At 41.7% G+C, this 19,964-nt stretch overlaps 1 protein-coding gene across 1 annotated transcript in view; it reads right to left on the reverse strand.

The window, feature by feature from the left end:
• LOC146812077 (extracellular calcium-sensing receptor-like) overlaps positions 1-19,964 on the reverse strand; it is a 316,208-nt gene that overhangs the window by 250,001 nt on the left and 46,243 nt on the right. The window contains exon 2 of the mRNA XM_085615124.1: positions 16,138-16,429. Within this exon, the coding sequence (XP_085471250.1) occupies positions 16,138-16,429 (292 nt within the window). The remainder of the gene's footprint in view (positions 1-16,137; positions 16,430-19,964) is intronic.

Consider the following 19,964-nt stretch of genomic DNA (forward strand, 5'->3'; position numbering starts at 1 on the left):
TACTGATAAAAAAACCAGTGAAATTGCCCCGTTATAGTTAGTGCTGGCAACTATAACTCACGCGACCGCAATCCTCTGCTGATGCTAATACTGTATTTAGACACTTATTTGCCCATGTCCTCTTCCATACATTTTTAGCTATACATATATTACAAATATTTTTTTTTCATAAAGACACATATGTCATCAGCAGAAGATTGCGGTCGCGTGAGTTATAGTTGCCAGCACTAACTATAACGGGGCAATTTCACTGGTTTTTTATCAGTAAAATTTCCGCTAACTATAACATGTGTGAAACCTATGGTTTTTTCAGTGAATTTGCAAGGTTTTTTAAATGCTAATTCCTAACTATAACATGTGTGAAACCTATGGTTTTTTCAGTGAATTTGTACGGTTTTTTAAATGCTAAGTTACTTTACGCCATTCGAGGCGTGCGCGCCCACTTAACGCAGTTCGTTCCGTGCACGGTTTTTATCAACTTTAATAAGCCCTGTACATTTGGTGGCCTTCGGCCACCAAAAGCACAGGGGGTGGGGTCAATGTGGATAGTGTTTTTTTTATTTCGATTTTATAATTTCATGTTGCCAAAATTTAGTTTTTTTTACCTATTAATAAGCCCTGTACATTTGGTGGCCTACGGCCACCAAAAGCACAGGGGGTGGGGTAAGTGTGGATAGTGTTTTTTTTATTTCTTTTTTTTTACCGTACGCTTATGGTAAGCGTACGGTAAGCGTACTCGGCGAAATTGCCGAAAAAAAAATAAAAACGTTTTTGCTCTTGGGGGATGTTTGGGGACTCCCTCAACATGACTATGTGGGAGGGAGTTGTCAAAACAGCCCCGTAACATGTTTTTGGCCATCTTGTTTGATAAACAACACTCAGTGCGAGAGACAAAATGGCGGCCGCCCCTTCCTGGTTTCGGCCGATTCGAATGTTTACTGAGATCTAAGAGCCAATCAGAATCGCGCTCGCGCACGCCACCGTACGCTTACGGTAAGCGTACGGTAAGCGTACCGTAAGCGGGCTCAGATATATATATTGATTTAAAGGCTATTTTCTCAGAATCTACTGAACAGATTTACACCAAACCTACAAAAGGCACTTCCTTGACCTAGGGACTACCTCTCTCCCAAATTTCTAGTAATTCTGTTCAGCCGTTCGGGCTGTAGCTCGTTCTAAAGGTCCTATGGAAAAATGCATGGGAAAAACGCGTTTTGGGACCCCCCTTTTATCTCAGCCCCCGCTTGACGAATCCCCCCGAGACTTTCAGGGTAGGAGCGGAGCGTAGCGCCCCACCTATTTTGAGAAATTCGCGAGGATTCATCGACCGGCGCCAAAGTTATTCAAAATAGAATGTTGAGGTTTTCCTATGGAAAAGGGGTCCTAACTATAACTACCTACTGGCGACCGCCAGTAGGTAATATATACACATACATATATATAAATGCATATATGTGCATATGTGTGCGTGTAGAGAGAGGTAGAGAGAGGTAGAGAGGAAGAGATGTAGAGGTAGAGACGTAGAGGTAGAGAGGTAGAGGTAGAGAGGTAGAGGTAGAGAGGTAGAGAGTAGTAGAGAGAGAGGTAGAGAAAGGTAGAGAGGTAGAGAATAGAGGATGAGTAATAGAGAGTAGAGAGTAGAGAGAGAGTAGTAGAGAGAGTAGTAGAGAGTAGTAGAGAGAGTAGCAGAGAGTGAGTAGGATAGAGTAGTAGTGAGTAGTAGAGAGTGAGTAGTAGAGAGTAGTAGCGAGTGAGAAGTAGAGAGTAGTAGAGAGTAGTAGAGAGTGAGTAGTAGAGGGAGTAGTAGAGAGTAGTAGAGAGTGAGTAGTAGAGGGAGTAGTAGAGGGTGAGTATTAGAGAGTGAGTAGTAGACAGTAGTAGAGAGTGAGTAGTGGAGACTGAGTAGCAGAGAGAGAGTAGTAGAGAATGAGTAGTAGAGAATGAGTAGTAGAGTGAGTAGTAGAGAGTAGTAGAGAGTGAGTAGTAGAGAGTAGTAGAGAGTGAGTAGTAGAGAGTAGTCGAGAGTAGTAGAGAGAGAGTAGTAGAGAGTGAGTAGTAGAGAGTGAGTAGTAGTGAGTGAGTAGTAGAGAGAGAGTAGTAGAGAGAGTGAGTAGTAGAGAGTAGTAGAGAGTGAGTAGTAGGGAGTGAGTAGTAGAGTGAGTAGTAGGGAGTAGTAAGGAGTAGTAGAGAGTGAGTAGTAGAGTGAGTAGTAGAGTGAGTAGTAGAGAGCAAGTAGTAGAGAGTGTGTAGTAGAGAGAGAGTAGTAGAGTAGTAGAGAGTGAGTAGTAGAGAGTGAGTAGTAGAGAGTGAGTAGTAGAGAGTAGTAGAAAGTGAGTAGCAGAGACAGTAGTAGAGAGTAGTAGAGTGAGTAGTAGAGAGTGAGTAGTAGAGAGAGAGAGAGTAGTAGAGAGTGAGTGGTAGAGAGTAGTAGAGTGAGTAGTAGAGTGAGTAGTAGAGAGAGTAGTAGAGTGAGTAGTTGTGAGTGAGTAGTAGAGAGTAGTAGAGAGTAGTAGAGAGTGAGTAGTAGACAGTGAGTAGTAGAGAGAGTAGTAGAGAGGGAGTAGTAGAGAGAGAGAGAGTAGTAGAGAGAGAGTAGTAGAGAGTAGTAGAGAGTGAGTAGTAGAGAGTGAGTGGTAGAGAGTAGTAGAGAGTGAGTAGTAGAGAGTGAGTAGTAGAGAGTAGTAGAGTAGTAGAGAGTAGTAGAAAGTGAGTAGTAGAAAGTGAGTAGTAGAAAGTAGTAGCGAGTGAGTAGTAGAGAATGAGTAGTTTAATTTAAAAGGAACACAATGAGGAGGTTCATTTTGCCATAGAAATTATGATTAGTGAGGAAAAAAGAAAAATTAGGGCACATTTTGAGTGACTTATCAAATCCTCTTCTATTTCATTAAAAAATTCTGACATGCAGACTGAAACATGCACTTTCAATACCAGCAGCAGACTTCCCTGGTGAGCTGTAGCTTTACTACAGTGATCTAATGAGCAACTAGAGTGCTACCATTCAGAATTTATGGAGATTATGGGACACATCTGAATGCCTTCTTGATGGAATCAAAGTAAACAAGCATTGAAAATGCAATAGGTCTCGCCCTCGTTTAAGTTAAAGCAATTCTGTTTGTAATTAGGTGGCTTTTTAGCTTTGCTTGTATTAGAGATTTTCAAACTTTCATGTACATACCATGCATATGTATGCATATATGTATATGTTTGCATGAATTTATATTTATATAGATATGCAGATTATATTTATATGTATATATAGTCACTGAAAAAACCATAGGTTTCACACACGTTTTAGTTACGAATTAGCATTTAAAAAACCTTGCAAATTCCCTTAAAAAACCATAGGTTTCACACATGTTATAGTTAGCTGGACATTTCACTCATAAAAAACCAATGAAATTCCCCCGTTATAGTTAGTGCAGGCAACTATAACTCACGCGACCACAATCCTCTGCTGATGACGTCAGATATTACATCACTGTATTTAGACACTTATTTACCCATGTCTTCTTCCATTAATCTTTAGCTATACATATATTACAAATATTTATTTTTCATAAAGACACATATGTCATCAGTGATGTAATATCTGACGTCATCAGCAGAGGATTGCGGTCGCGTGAGTTATAGTTGCCTGCACTAACTATAACGGGGGAACTTCATTGGTTTTTTACGAGTGAAATGTCCAGCTAACTATAACATGTGTGAAACCTATGGTTTTTTAAGTGAATATATATATATATATATATATATATATATATATATATATATATATATATATATATATATATATATATATATATATATATATTCACTGAAAAAAACATAGGTTTCAGGGGTGTTATAGTTAGCTGGACTTTTCACTTGTACAAAACCATTGAAATTCCCCCGTTATAGTTAGTTCAGCTAACTATAACTCGCGCGCCCGCAATGCACTGCTGATGACGTCACATATTACATCACTCATGACATGGTCAGTGACATCACTCATGACATCACTGATGACATCTCAAATGACATCCCTGATGACATCACTGATGACATCATCCTTGTGATAGAGTGGCAGACCTCCTCTCACCCTAATATAACCTTTGATACACACATTCAAAAATAGAGACTAAAATTTTCAAAACAATGGACATACCAATACCAGTTACAACAACCTCTTCAGTAATTCTAAGATCCACATACACATCCACTCATTCACCAACTGTCCAATACAGTCACTCATACATGTACTCACTCATCATAGGTACTCATACACCTATACATCCTGTTACACAATGCCACTCATCCATAGAGTTACTCACACACATAGTCACTCATGCTAATAAAGAATCAAACATACATTTACTTGCATATACAGTTATACACACACCACCACACTTACTTCTACGGAAACTTACACATACTTAGTCTTTTAAACAATCACTTATAGAAACACATACTTATTCATACAGGAACTCTTTCAATCTCTCACTCTCACATATACTCACATATATACACCAATAGTCACATATACTAGTTTAAAACATATGTAGTTACTCATAAAGACACTATTGAGACAGTCATTCACTCACTAACACACCCATACACACACTCATCCACCCATACAGTCCTGCACACATACTGTGTTCAACACATACAAACAGTGAGTCACTCATTCATGCACCTATGCACTACGTAATACCCCCACCGAACCATGCAGACACTCAGACTGATACTCAAAAAACCAACTAATAACCTATATAGACACCCATGTAGCTACTCACCAACCCATGCAGCCACTTATACACAAAGTGAGAGACTGATACAGATATTTACATATTTAAACATTACTCACTAAGCCATGTATTCACTATGATACACTTAATCAGTCAGTTACACAATCAATTTTTCAAAAACAAATCATCCATTTAGACACTTATATACCCATTTATTCTTCCATCGACCTTGAGATATACATATATAAAACATATTTAATTTTCAGAATAACACACATTCACTGGATGATGTCATCAGTGATGTCATCAGTGATGTCATTTGAGATGTCATCAGTGATGTCATGAGTGATGTCACTAACCATGTCATGAGTGATGTAATATGTGACGTCATCAGCAGTGCATTGCGGGCGCGCGAGTTATAGTTAGCTGAACTAACTATAACGGGGGAATTTCAATGGTTTTGTACAAGTGAAAAGTCCAGCTAACTATAACACCCCTGAAACCTATGGTTTTTTCAGTGAATTTCTGAGGTTTTTTAAATGCTAATTCCTAACTATAACGTGCCTGAAACCTATGGTTTTTTCTGTTAATTTCAAAGGTTTTTTAAATGCTAATTTCTAACTATACCTACAGAGATAGGACATGTGAAGAAAGAAGAAAAAATGCACAGAAAGAAACAAAAGAAGTGCAGAAAGAAGCAACAGAAGTCCTCAAATACGAAGATAAGTGCAGGAAGAAGGATAACGTGCAGAAAGAACAAAAAGAAGAGCAGAAAGAAGCCTTGTTGCAAAATCATCCTGTACCCTCAACTTTTTCAGACGGATACTGGTGGTAACTGAGTCTGACTAACCAGTCCTAGAGCCAGTGCTATGTTAAAAGACACTTAGAATACAGTGAAAACACCTACATACACTAGGGAACATTATGCGTTGGGGTCCCCCTGTGATTAGCCTTACCTCCTCTGTAAGCCCCTAGTATATATTAGGGCATGGGGATTAAAACTACCTCTTAAAACAGGCCACAGGGCGTTTTTGCACACGTTAACTCAGGCCCCGTCCCCTCCTTTCACCATTGTGTAAACACGCCCTGTGGGCGTTTTTAGTTGGGAGATTAAGTTCATTTGAGTCCTGAGGGTCCCTAGGGTCCAACTAGCCCACTAGGTACCTCCAGTAAGTGCCACAGAGCTGCGTTGCAGAGAGGTGTAAAAAGTGGCACGGCCTGGACCACCTCTCTGCAATGCAGCTCAGTGGCGCTTACTGGAAGCACTTGGTGGGCTAGTTAGCCCCCAGGGGCCCTCAGTATTGAAGGGAAATTATATCCCCAATTTAAAACGTGCCATGGTGCGTGTTTGCGCACGTCACCTCAGGCCCCGTCCCCTCCCTTCACCACTGTGTAAACGCGCCCTGTGGCTGTTCTAAGTTGAGAGATTAAGTCCCCTTGAATCCTAAGGGTCCCTAGGGTCACACTAGACCACTAGGTACCTCCAGTAAGCGCCACAGAGCTGCGTTGCAGAGAGGTGTAAAAAGGGGCTTGGCCTCAGAACACCTGTCTGCAGCGCAGCTCCCTGGCGCATACTGGAGATGCCTGTTGGGGGCGCGTTTGCAGAGTGCTGCATGGAGGGGGCATGGCCTCCGGCACGATGCCAGTCTTTTATTTATTTTATTTTTTTAAGAAGGGGGGCTGTGTGGTTCCCCTTCTTATTCTAATTTATTGGCCCTGATGACCCCATCCCCCAGGGCCTGTCTCCTAATTATATTTTTTTGACCCCAATCCCCAGGGCCGGCCACTGTTTTTTATTATTTTTAAAAAATATATATTTATAGACACGCCTAGGACATGCTGGATAAACCGTACGTACCTATCACCATGACGATTTGCGTGATATTCATTAAAAGGCGACTATGCATGCAATTAATCCACGTGGAATGTATTTACACCACTAGTGAAGCTCTGACATGTCTGATGCTCTACTGTGCCTAATCCCGGTAGACACCCTTGTCGTTTATTTATACAAACATGGGTAGCTATTGACGGGCACATTTAATACACATGCACACCAAGCCATTCAAAGGGGATTCGACAAAAATTCGACCAAAACTATGCAAGAAACCCCCCTCACAGTTAATAAAACACACATCCACTGCCGGATGTGTAATACTTTTTATTTTACTCTCTGGAAAGGGGACGAACATCACTTGCGAGTCACAGCGCGCTCCTGACAGAGCCCAATGCTGTGTTACACCCACCATTGCCTGCCGAGTGCCACACACCTCTGTATTGTATTCCACTAGCTAGTGCATATGCTATGACACTCTCTAGCCCATGTGCACTGTAACACCACCCCGTGAAAATGTCATGCCACACTTGTCTTCGCACGGGTTATATTGCCCCATCTAACGTGCCTTCCTCGATGCCTATGTTATAACGCACAGTGCTATGCCATACATATTACAATTTGGGATCCATATCTTTGTCACAGTGCATATGCAACGTTACACTCCCCAGCACATATTTTATATTACAACTTTAGAGACTAGTTAGGTTACACAACACTGCCCTGTGCATATTACACTCCAAGGCGCATATCGCATAGCACGCGCTAGTGCCTGTGCTATCTCGCGCTCTCCAATGAATCTGTCATTGCGCACAATGTATTGCATATTATATTTCACGCCTGGTTCATCTTATATCACACTTTTTGGTGCATAGTTTATACCATACACTATATCTAGTTTTCATTTTCAATCGTGCTCTCAGGACTATGTTCTATATAACACTGTGTTCACCTACCCTTTTCACGGGCATTACATTTTGCGATAGGGGGTGGAGGGTCAGGGGGTGTTTTTGCCAAGTGAGCCCGGAGTCACAGTCACTAACGTCTTCTTCTTCCTGAATAAAAGTGAGATTATGCTGCATACTTGTTCATATTTTAAGTAGTTTGCACAGACAAAATGTTTTAAAAACAATAAAGTTTCTAATACCCGCCTTCTCTGAACAGTTAGCTTGCTGCCCCATCCCCCTCCTCCCTATCCTCTGTTGTGTGAATCCATGGACTAGCCTCCTCCCTCCTGCCATGCATGGTCTGATGTGCTGCCACTGCCCTCAATTTAGTATGATGTACCAGTCCACTCCTCCTGCCCTCCATTGCCCAATTCTATGCCCCATCATTGACCTCCTGCTTAAACTCTGTGCTTAGCTTGCTGCCCCTATTCTCCTTCCCCCTGCCCTCCGATGTCTTTGTGCATGCCCCTGCTCCATCCTTTTTGCCCACCATGTCCCATGGACCTGCCACTCCTATCTACTCTGAGTGTTCTGTTGAGCTGCCACTCCCCTCCCACCTGCCTAGCATTGTCAGATGACTGTAACCTGTCCCTGCCACCTCCACCCTCCCTGTCCACATGCCATGCCTCTATCCTCTTCCTCCTGTCCTACATGGTCCATTGTACTGCCACACCCTTCTGCCCTCCCTGGTCTGTTGTGCTGCAACTGCTCCTCCTGCCTGCCCCGTGTGGTCTGTTGTGAGGCCCCTTCCCCTGAACTTTCTTGTCTGTGCACAGGTCCTGACCCTCCCTTCTATCCTCCATCGTCCTTTGTGCATGCCCCTGCACCCTCCTTCTTGCCCATCATAGCCATTGTGCTGCCACTAACCCTCCCACTTGCCATGCATGGTCTTCTGTGCTGCCATGGCCCCTCCCACCTTCCCTGTGTGGTCAGTTAGCTGCCCCTGACCCCCTCCCACCTTCCCTCCATGGTCTGTGTGTATGCCATCACAGTCTCACTGTTGCTCTTCATGTTGTGTCTTGCTTCTAGTGCCCATCCTGCCTGACCTCCATGGCCATCTTGCTGCTCCTGCCCTGCCCCCTTGCCCCCAGCCCTCTGTTTACATGTGCAGACCCCTACTCCCTCCCTCCTGGCTTGTCTGTTCCATTGTAATGCCCCTGATCCGTCCCTCCTGCCCTTTATGGTCTGTTATGCTGCAGCCTTCTCTCCTGTCTGTCCATTATGGTCAGCTAGCTACCATTGCCTCTTGCCCCTCTGTTCTCTGTTGTCCATGTGCATGGTCCTGTCCCCTCCCTCTTGCTTTCTATGGATTGTTGTGCTGCACTCCCGTCCTGCATGCCCTGTGTGGTGTATTGTGCTGCTGCAAACCCTGATGCCTGCCCTGCAGGGTCAGTTTGGTGCACCTCTCCATGTCTCTCCTGTCCTCTGTTATCCAAGTCCATGTCCCTATCCCATTTCCTTCCATGATCCAATGTACCATACTTGCGAACATTTTGAACTTGGTAAGAGGGAGATTTAAAACTGGGGTATTGATTTTCCCCTTTGAGTTACATTGAAAAAGAGGATATTGTAGACAGGAGACAGATCAAATAAAGCCCATTTGAGCTTAAAAACATTGGACGTTTCCTGGCTGAATCGGGTCTGTTGGCATGTATGGTTGTACTACCATTGCCTCTTACTTCTGCCCACAATGGTCTATTACATTGCCACAGCCTTGAAGGAGGGTAGATTTTGTATCACAGGGGGCCCCTGGCCCGTTCTGTCCACACCTGAAGTATGAGACCCTTGTCCTTGCCCTGCCAGCCGCATTTGTAGGCCGTATTAAATTGACCAGCGGGTCCTGTGTTGCTATATAATTATCCTGAGACATCCTTACCACTCAGCCAGCATAAAACCCCTGTGTAGGCCCTTCTATTCAATATGTAGGCCTCTTTGTTAAATTGACCATAGCTCTGCAATTTTAGTGTATAGCAGTCTGAAGGCAGGTCTGCGAGGCCTTCTGCTCCAAACTAGTAGCCCCCACCCTACCCGAGTGCTCCGTGCTCGGTATCAAAGTTCAACATCCCCCTGAAGCTGTCGACATACAGTAGGCTGCATCCTGGACTGGTACTTGCTTCCTGGGCAGGTTTCCCGCTTTTAAGGAAGTGGCAACCGCAGAGCGTCAAGTTAGGAGAACTGAGGAGATTTTATATATGAATATATTGAATTCCTGTACAATACCCATTATTTTCTGCTTGCTCTATGGAACTTACGATAAGCGATTGGCCTGAGAGACTGACCTTTTCACCCAGTCCATTGTCAGCATTAAGTGGGTAAATGACGAAATGTCTGGTAAAATCTGCAGACGAAGCTTTTGGGTAGCATACGTAGGTAGATGTAGCGTGCAAAGGAGCCCACAAAATGATATAAAAAGGGAGCACCCACAGATATCGACGGACAACCTCGCCGTCTGTATGTAGGTTAACAGGCTGTGCAGGTTTTCCCCAAGAACTGGGAGCTCTTGTCTTCCTTTGCTTAAAATGTCTTGCTCTGCTTTGCTTGAAGTATCTTATTCTATTTTACCTATATGAAATGTCATGTTATGTTTAACCATTGTTCTCTTTACTTTTGCATTTAAAAGATGTTGTATTGTAATTGCAGGAATGCTTGCTCTAAGAGTAAATGTGAGTGTCCCTAGGTAACATTTTCCTTGGTGTAACTTGTTTCTCATGATGCATTTATAGATGTGTTTTCTCTCTCTCTCTGTCAGTCCATTAATTGAGATACAGAGAATATCATGACAGCTGTATGATTATCTGGATTCTGTATTTTGTACTTTATGTCTCTATTCTGCGGTTTCTTTGAAGTTGCATCTTCTCATTAAACTGCCATTGTATTCTGCCTCCAATTCCATGTCTCATATGTCTGTTTTCTTCATTTTTGGAGCAAGCGTTCCTAGGCACCCCGGCTCAAATTAAGGTGCCCCTTTTGTCCCTGACTCACTCTCCTGCTCAGTTCTGTGGTGGCTCCCGGGGCTCTGGGGACCGCCCCTAGCTTCCTTGACCCGTAATAGATCTTCCCTCCAACAGCCTCTCTTGCAAGTCCTGTATTGTTGGTTTGTTGCCCCTGCCCCCCTTTCCACTGCCCTCCATAGTCTGTTGTGCTTCCACGGCCCTTCCTGCCTGCTCAGTGTGGTTAAATTGTTGCCTTTGCACCCTCCTACCTGCCTTCAATTTTCAGAGTCTGTGCCCCTGGCCTCTGCCTCTCAACAGTATCCTAATGAACAACTAGATTGCTAACATTCTATATTTATTACAAAAGTGTGGAACGCCTGACATCATCTTGATGTAATCAAAACTGTAATACCTAGAGCATTCCTTTAGAAATTACATATATGAAAGGGTCTTATTGGCATCAAAATTATGGTTAGTGCTCTAAAAGACTAAAATAAGGACATATTTTCTGAGTTTTCAAATAGCGACAAAGCACTTTTAAATTATTTGTTATCTTTATGTTTTTTTATCTAGTTGACAACTTGATTAAATGTTGCACTTAGGGGAGAGGATGTGGTGTTACTTCCAGAACTGCAGACTTTGCAACTGGGGAACCAGGTTGAAGTTTCTGCTTCAGCTCGACATTCTGTGATTCTGGTCAAATCACTTAGTCTCCCCATGTCTACAACCAAAATGAATTTGTTCTTGTGTGATGTAACCAATGCTCATGTAAAGCACTCCAATACCTGACAAGTCTGCACTATATAACACTGCAAAAACACAAAATAATAAGTGTTTTGCACACTTCTGTCATTGGGATATATTTGGGCTATATCTGGGTGATTTTGGGCTACATTTGGGCTCTTTTGTCTCCGGTGGCCATCTTGGGAGATTTATTTGTTATGAAGTTTCCTAATTTCCTCATGTACTGCAGTCTCCTCAGTCGGAAATGCTTTCAGTTTTTTACTTTGATTCCATCATGAAGGTATTCAGATATGTCACACATTTTCCATGAATTCTGAATGTTAGCACTCTAGTTGCTCATTAGATCACTGTAGTAAAACTACTGTTCACCATGGAAGTCTGCTCCTGGTATTAAAAGTGCATGTTTCAGTCTGCATGTCAGAATTTTTTAATGAAATAGAAGAGGATTTGAGAAGTCACTCAAAATGTGCCCTCATTTTCTTTCTTCAGCATTAATCATAATTTCTATGGCAAAATGAACCCCCTCATTGTGTTCCTTTTTAAATTAAATGTTTTAAGTGTTACCAGTTTATTCCAATCAAGATGGCTTCAGGTGTGCCATACTTTTGTCATAATGAAGACAGTAAGTGCTCTAGTTGTTTTTAAGAACATTCTTGGACATTCTGTCATTGGGCTATACTTGGGCTACATCTGGGTGATATTTGGGCTACATTTGGGCTCTTTTGTCTCTGGTGGCCATCTTGGGAGACTTATTTGTTATGAAGTTTCCTAATTTCCTCATTTACTGCAGTCTCCTCAGTAGGAAATACTTTCAGTTTTTTACTTTGATTCCATCAAGAAGGCATTCAAATGTGTCACACATTTGCCATAAAATCAGAATGTTAGCACTCTTTTTGCTCATTAGATCACTGTAGTAAAGCTACTGCTCACCAGGGAAAACTGCTGCTGGTATTGAAAGTGCATGTTTCAGTCTGCATGCCAGGATTTGAGAAGTCACTCAAAATGTGCCCTAATTTTTCTTTCTGCAGCTCTAATCATACTTTTTATGGAAAAATGAACCCCCTCATTTTGTTCCTTTTTAAATTAAATGTTTTAAGAGTTACCACTTTAATCCAAGCAAGATGGCTTCAGGTGTGCCATACATTTATCATAAGTAGGACGGTTAGCGCTCTAGTAGTTCTTTGGAACACTCTGGAAAGCTGCAGTAGAACACAAAGGAATCAACTGACAGTCTCTGCCCTTGTTGGATGTACATGTTTTACTGAGAATGTCAGACTTCATTCTCACATGACTGAGAAAGATAATGTGAATTTACAGAAAATAAGCTCTCAGTTTAGCTTATAGATCACCTTCCAAACCTCTGTGGTAAAAGCATGAGAAAATATTTTTCTCTCAATCATGATATCCCAGCAGAAGGCTTTTTCACATGGTGAAATCACCTTAGAACATACCACAATTCCTAAAATGAGTATGGTACCATCAACAAATGATTTATAATGTAACTAAAGTCTTAAAATCTTCTATTAACTGCAATGCTTTTTAATGAGGTGCTATCATGTATATTGGTCCCAAGATGGCTGCCAACACTTCTTGGATGAAGTGCTGACAGCCAATCAGATCTCAGGATGAGATGTGTGGTTAGGCTCCGCCCACATATATATATTGATTTAAATGCTATTTTCTCAGGAACTACTGAACAGATTTACACCAGACCTACAAAAGGCACTTCCTTGACCTGAGGACTACCTCTCTGCCAAATTTCAAGTAACTCTGTTCAGCCGTTCGGGCTGTAGCTGTGTCTAAAGGTCCTATGGAAAAATGCATGGGAAAAACGCGTTTTGGGACCCCCCTTTTTTCTCAGCCCCCGCTTGACGAATCCCCCCGAGACTTTCAGGGTAGGAGCGGAGCGTAGCGCCCCACCTATTTTGAAAATTTCGCGAGGATTCATCGACCGGCACCAAAGTTATTCCAAATAGAATGTTGCGGATTTCCTATGGAAACAGGGTCCTAACTATAACTATCTACTGGCGACCGCCAGTAGATAATATATATATATATATATATATATATATACCAATCTGTCACATCAGAAGCTTCAATGTTCAGCACGGAAAAACAGTTATCATTAGCACCATTATCCTTATTGACTTGTCATAATTTATTTTGTGTTTAATTTCAACCTCAACTTCCGCAGTTTCTAAACTTCCTGGGGCCACATTACCGACAGTTCCCTGGGGTATCATTGAGTGTCTACATCCGTTTTCTGCACCCCAGGGTACTATTGTAATACAGAAGGAGCTGCAGGCTTATGCACGGCCCCTTCTGTAAAACATATAGCAATAGCGCACAGATAGCACCAGCGCTTACTTAAGAAAGTTTTCACTTATTTGCATGGGAGTGTGGATCATGTAAATGAGGGGACACTTTGCCTCTGCTCTTGTTCCATAGTATAGCTGTGGCATAGAGGCAAAGAGCCCATACAAACCTGCACTGACTGTGTGCCACAAAAAGGTGAAGCACAGTCAGTGCACCCCCTAACAGCAGCCCTCTTAACTGGATTAACGAGGTCCAAAGACATCCCAAGTGCCCCTCAACAGTCGGGTGCATTCACTCACTGCCCCGGCCTGCAGGTGGATATCTGCCCCCCTTTGAAGTGCAGGCAGGTGTGGCCTGAAGAGTGAAAGTCAAACCTGCTGCTTCAAGCAATCATTAATATGTTTCCCCTGAGCAGTCATGAGTTCAAGAGTATCCTGGGGGGCAGTGCATTGAAGGTATTAAGGCACACTGAACCGGTTTGCGCCAGGCGCCCCTTGCTAAAAGTACACTGGGGAGCAGACTGGAGCAGTGTGCCCTCACCATAATATTTGAATATAATGGGAAACCCAATCTACCCTTGAAGGCTTGGGCAAATCAAATGAACAGGTAAAAAGCGTCTTCAAGTTATTTATTTGGAATACTCTGTTCTATTGCTTTTGATATATATTTTTAACTGCAAGAATTATTGATAAACTCACCACAGAGATATATTCAAATGTCTTTTATCTAAGAAATATTTGTGTTCCTTGTGAGGACATAAGAACCAATAAACCAATCACAAAACAATAAATATTCAAAACACGGGTATGTATAGAAAAATGTTTTATCTTTTGAAATTTAGCAAGGGTACTACACAGTTATACAAACAATGTAACAAGAGGAAAATAAATACAATTGTATAATCCTTCAATGTCACTATTGTAAACACTTCTTCTCATTAAACATTATTTTCCAGAAGAGAGTGTGAGTGTCGACATTTCGGTCTCTATGAATTTGTCCATGAGACCATCTTCAGGACTATCATAAATTTAACAGTTGACCCCTGAATGGTGTTTCCAAAGATTCAAGAATTATAGGATACAATTGATACGTATATGTCAAATCGATCATCGTTCTGTAACTTTTGTTTAAGGTGAATAATCGTCAAAAGATACAGGTAAGTGAACTCTGGTGCTTTTTGGACGGTGTAATTAAATTTCCAGTCCCCAGCAATTTCTCAATTGAAGGAGTTTATTCTGTTAGGTTTTGTAGCGCAGCGAAATTTCGGCAGTCTGCAGTCGGATTAGTAAATTGGCCACATTTTTTACACCGTCAGTGTGTCACAAAAGTGATGCAACAGTGGTGCAAAAGTGTCACAAGGGGCTTGAAAATCTGCCCCATAGTCTCTCTATTTGTTCCTCTGGCTGCTTCTTGATTTTTCACCCCTTCAGCCTTTCTATCCTTCGTTCCCTTATCTTTCACTCCTTTGCTATAAGTCTCTGAGCTCCACTTCTCAGGGCAGTGTGGATGAGCCCTGGCCACTGGAATAGTGCTAGTTGGAGATTTTTTGCAAATGCATCCGCCTGCATGATCTAACTTGACAATTAATTTGAGAACATGGCATAGAAATGGGCCAACCCAGCCCTTGTCCACCTTCCATTGGTAGGTCTGACCACGAGCCAATTGTTAGGTGCTACTATCAGGTGCATATCCATCTCATAAATTCCACTGAGCTGTGTCAAAGGTGGTGACTTGTCCAGGTATACCTTTCTCTGAATAGGCTTCTCAATGTGCACAAGCTGTGTGAGTGCCTCTGAGAGGCTTATGCTGAATAAGGCAATTATTCATTTCTCTGAATAGATAGAATATATGGTTGACTAACAACAAGTCAGCCGTGTCTCAGAGAGAGAGGGTGGGAGGAAAGAGGAAGACCGTTTGCAATAAAAAATATTGTAGGAAAAGCAGATTTTTAAATTTTTTTATTAAAAATGTCATCTACTGAAAAAACAGAATCAAAGAAGCTGTGGCTACAAAATAAATAGAAAATGGAGTGTCATAGGGCAATGGTAAGTCTACTGGAGGGGAGGCAAGGGTATGGCTAAGAGATAGTAAGAAGTCAGTAGGGTTCTGGGATGGGTAGCATTAGGGGGTAGTAAGGGTTTTAACGGTTCACGGAAGGGTAGCACTTTGTGGGAGTTCAGGATTTAAAGGGTTCAGGGATGGGAAGTGTTAAGGGCACTAAGGAGTAATTAGGGTACAGTAAGATAAATTAAAGAATGCATGTAATAAAAACAATATTTTTTTAATTATCAAAGGTATTAATGAAGGACACAACACTATTACCTAAATAATTTCACTTTAATTTTAACATATGTAAACAAGTAGTTCCGAGCTCCCTGTTCATAAAATGTTCTTTAGCTGACCTGTACACTGCAGATTCTCTGCAACTATCAGGTCATTAAACACCAAAAAATAAGTTGTACACAATAATCCAAGCACATAGTGTATAATTGTATAAATATGAAAAAAAAATGTGGTTATGAGGTTGAGTTTGTTTAATCAATTAAAATAACTTCAATTATACTTCGTTGATATATAGCACAGAAATCCAAAACAGTTTGACCAAAATATAACTATTTTAAATATGTTTCTACACTTACTTGTGGAAGCCTGCTGAGGCTTAAAATTCGAGCGATTTGAACTGATGAAGAGGAACGCAAATCTCCAATAATGGCCGCCATTTTGAGTGGTGACTGGCAGCTGTAGTTTGGAACGGTATCTCCCGCGCCTGACAGAAGCCACAGCGAACCCTCTGCTGCCAAGGAATCCGAATAACACGAGTCAAGGATTCTGAAGCCCAGGGTCACGTTAGGCAGCAAGTTGGGATTTTGGTTGATCTCCTCAGTGGCAAACACCATGGCAAGGGCGCACTGGTACATTTCAACATAAAACCTATAGGGGAAAAAACAGAAGTTGAAAAATTGAAACTAAAGTGTACTCTTGCGTTGCATGTTCAATCAAACTTGTTTCTGTGAAACAATGTACGTGTAGTGAATTCTTTCAACTCTATGAGCAGGAACAAATCATACATTTGCAATATTTACCACAACCCATATGTGATTTGCCCAGAAGAAAAAAAAACCTTAACCTTTCATGAAATGTTCAGAGCATAATATAAAATTGCTATCATAAGAGGTGAAAGTAGTCGGTTGTGGAATAAGTTTCACTCAGAGCTATCCAACTTATATCTGCAACTCCCAAGTAAAATACAATACCTAAAGTCAAGCAAGCCTTTTATGCTACTCTGTCAACATGTGGACTAAAACATATTAGATAACTAACATTCAGAATATGGATGAGGATACAAAATTAGGGGTATGCGTAACTCAAGTAGGGGCATATCAGGAACAACCGGCGATAATTATCGCTAAGCGCACTAGGATAATTGTCGCCGGCTAGCGTGGATTTTTATCGCTGAGATAGCGTGCTATTAGCAACGCTTATCTCAATAGCGATAAAAATCCTCGCGCTAACTGCCTAACGTGAGATTATCGCTGGAAACCCAGCGATAATCTCACGCAATGTGGCGTTAGCTTGTTGATGGGGCCCCAAAAACCTAGCCATGATATCCACCGTCCATAGGATATCATGGCTAAGTCAGTCCTGAAGCAGGCGTAAGGAAAGTAGCGATAACAGGGGTTATCGCTACTTTTCTTGCCGCTGTGCTTCATAGCGTGGGGCTTGATGATAGGAGAAATGTCACTCAGCGACATTTCTCCTGTCATGTTAGGTCAGGAATGCCCACTTTGCATCTCATTAGAGATGCAAAGCTGGGCGTTAAGATTTCGTGCGCGAAAGCAAGGTTTCACTCGTTAGCGTGACCTTGCTAATTAGCCGATAAAATCATCGCCGCTTTTCGGCTGAAAACGGCCGCAAAAGCGGCGATAATTCTATTGCCTCGCCTTGCTGATATGCCTCATAATTCAGTGTATTGTAATCAATCGGAATTTCCTGAGAATTCCACAAGTTTATACATAATTACATGAGAATAGCAATTCTGCGTTTAGCACTGTTCGTTTTGAAATGCCTCCTTGTGTCTAAACTGGGCGCAATAATGCATTTTGCACTAAGAAAAGGCACTTAATTGCAGCAGAACACGAATAGTGAGTGCGAACATCCGCTTGTGCTCACTAAATGTGGCCTTGAGGTAGGGTTTCCCCTCAACATTCTCTCGGCATTTGGTGCTATTTTCTTAGCACAAAATGCTCCCTCTCGTCCAAACGGGTGCAGGAATGCATTTTGTGCTAGGAAATAGTGCTAAATGTGCTCTCGGGTAGGATTTTCCCCTAATTTACTTCCAGCACTTAGCTCTATTTGTATAGCACAAAATGCACATTTACGTACAAAATGCATTTTGTGCCAAGAAATAGTGCTAAAATGCAGTAGAACCTGAATAGGTAGCGTGAGCAGCTGTTCACACTCACTAAATGCGCTCTCGTTGTAGGATGTTTTCTCCTCAAATTACTCATAATTGCCCATGCAAGTGTAAATAGGCAATTTTCAATAATTCCGCGTCAAAGAGTAATTTAGAATTTCCAAAATTGTTCAGAATACACCAGTGTAATTGAAATGCAGCCAGCACCTAGATACAACAGGTAAGGCAACAGGTGCACCACAATTGGTGCTCAATGTTTTAGAGATTTAAACAATGGTAAAAACAGTCAATCGTCATTTCGAAGATTCATATTTGTGAGTTCTCCATCAGGAAAATTGTTAGGGACACACAAGACACAATGAAATGCAAACAACATTAGCAAAATTATTTTTCATACAGCATTCTGTGGATTATAGTTTTATTCAAAGTATAGTTGTACCAGATGTTAGTCTAAAGGAATTCTCTATTCTTCGGAAAACTATGTTTATAGTTTCTTGGTCCTGCATATGAGGTAATTTTGTCTGTAAACATGTAAGTTGCTTTTTCACAAGAGTGAACGTAACCAAACGAAAAAAAAAGTTGTAGAGACCTTTAATTTATTTTTACAAGAAAGCTCCATTCTGTGTAGGAAACTTTCAGGGTGCAAGTCATAATAGCCTTTGCTTTCATTAAATTCTCTAAAAAAGAATGCAGAAAATATTTAGAAGAATGTGTACCAGTAACTGAGGGAACACTTCACTTAACCAATTACAGGAGGGGCTGCCACTGGGCCCGATGGCCTGGCAGGCTGTGTCATAATGAAAGTAAAATGAACATGCTATAGGTCCACTTCAACCTGCTATTTATGAGGAAACTTATAAAAGAAATTGTACCAGAATGTGTTGACAGAGCCAAGCGGTGGGGGTTGGGGGCTGGCAAAGGAGCTACTGTCGCGAGACAGGAAAAATGGAAATGATGATAACTAGAAAGAGAGAGGTAAACAAACAGAGCGAGGCAGAAACAGAAAGGAAACAACATGTTTGGAGGTGAGAAAAAGCAAAGGCGAGGAAGAAAGAAAACAGAAAAGGGAAGAAGTAATGCAAACCCATAACACCCTTGGCGTGGAGTAGCCTCAGCACATTGGCTGTGCTACGTATTTCCTATTTTGGCTGACTCCTCCTTCAGAACCAAACCACCTGGAAGATACTTTACTTTTTGGATAAATTCATACAAAAAGGTCTGTAAAATGCACTATCTCTCCCATCCCCCAACTTTAATACGAAATGTTCTTGGGAGGAGAACAACCGTCAGCATTAACACCTTAAACCTGAAAACTTGTAAGGATTGTCAGATTAACTTGCTTGACTTGATCGGTGCCTTAGTGGTATGATCAAAGTGGGGACATTTAATTGTCTAGCTACTCTATTAATGTGTTGCTGAGAGAGTTGATCAGGGGCGAGGGTTGGAAACTTATTCAGCCCATGTTCAGGATGTTGAAGAAGAAGCAGAGGGATAAAATGCAAGCCACCAAAAACAGCCATTTTGGTGCGTTCCCTCAATGTCTATCAGGGCCCGGACACACAACAACAATCCTGGCACCTTGGTCTGGGAGCTGTGGCCCCAGCCAGACAGGATATGTGCTCAATAATGTTAGGCTAGTAGAACTGGTAGAACAATGGCTATCCAGTTCCCATACTGGGTCCTCAGCATATCACAGTTGTATGTGAGAGTATCTTTGTCAAAAAAATGGAAAGAAAGAAATATTGTACGCTATATATTATTTACAAAACTCAAGTGCCATTAGGTGTAGATTTCCTACTAGTATCTCCAATTAAGTGATATTTTTTTCAATTATATTTAGGACAAGATATCTGGCAAAAACAATATTCTGACTATGAAATATATGGTGACACATTGATATTGAAAAAGCTGTCCTGCTGTGCTGTAAACAATGCAAAAAGAACAATTGATGGACAGAACGCAGAATAGTGTCATACATTCACCCCGGTACAGAGATCTGGGCCCAAATCCCCCTTTTTTTGCTCTCCATGCCACTTCAGTTTAAACCCAGCC

The sequence above is a fragment of the Triturus cristatus genome, chromosome 7 (assembly GCF_964204655.1).
Source record: "Triturus cristatus chromosome 7, aTriCri1.1, whole genome shotgun sequence".
Taxonomy (NCBI): domain Eukaryota; kingdom Metazoa; phylum Chordata; class Amphibia; order Caudata; family Salamandridae; genus Triturus; species Triturus cristatus.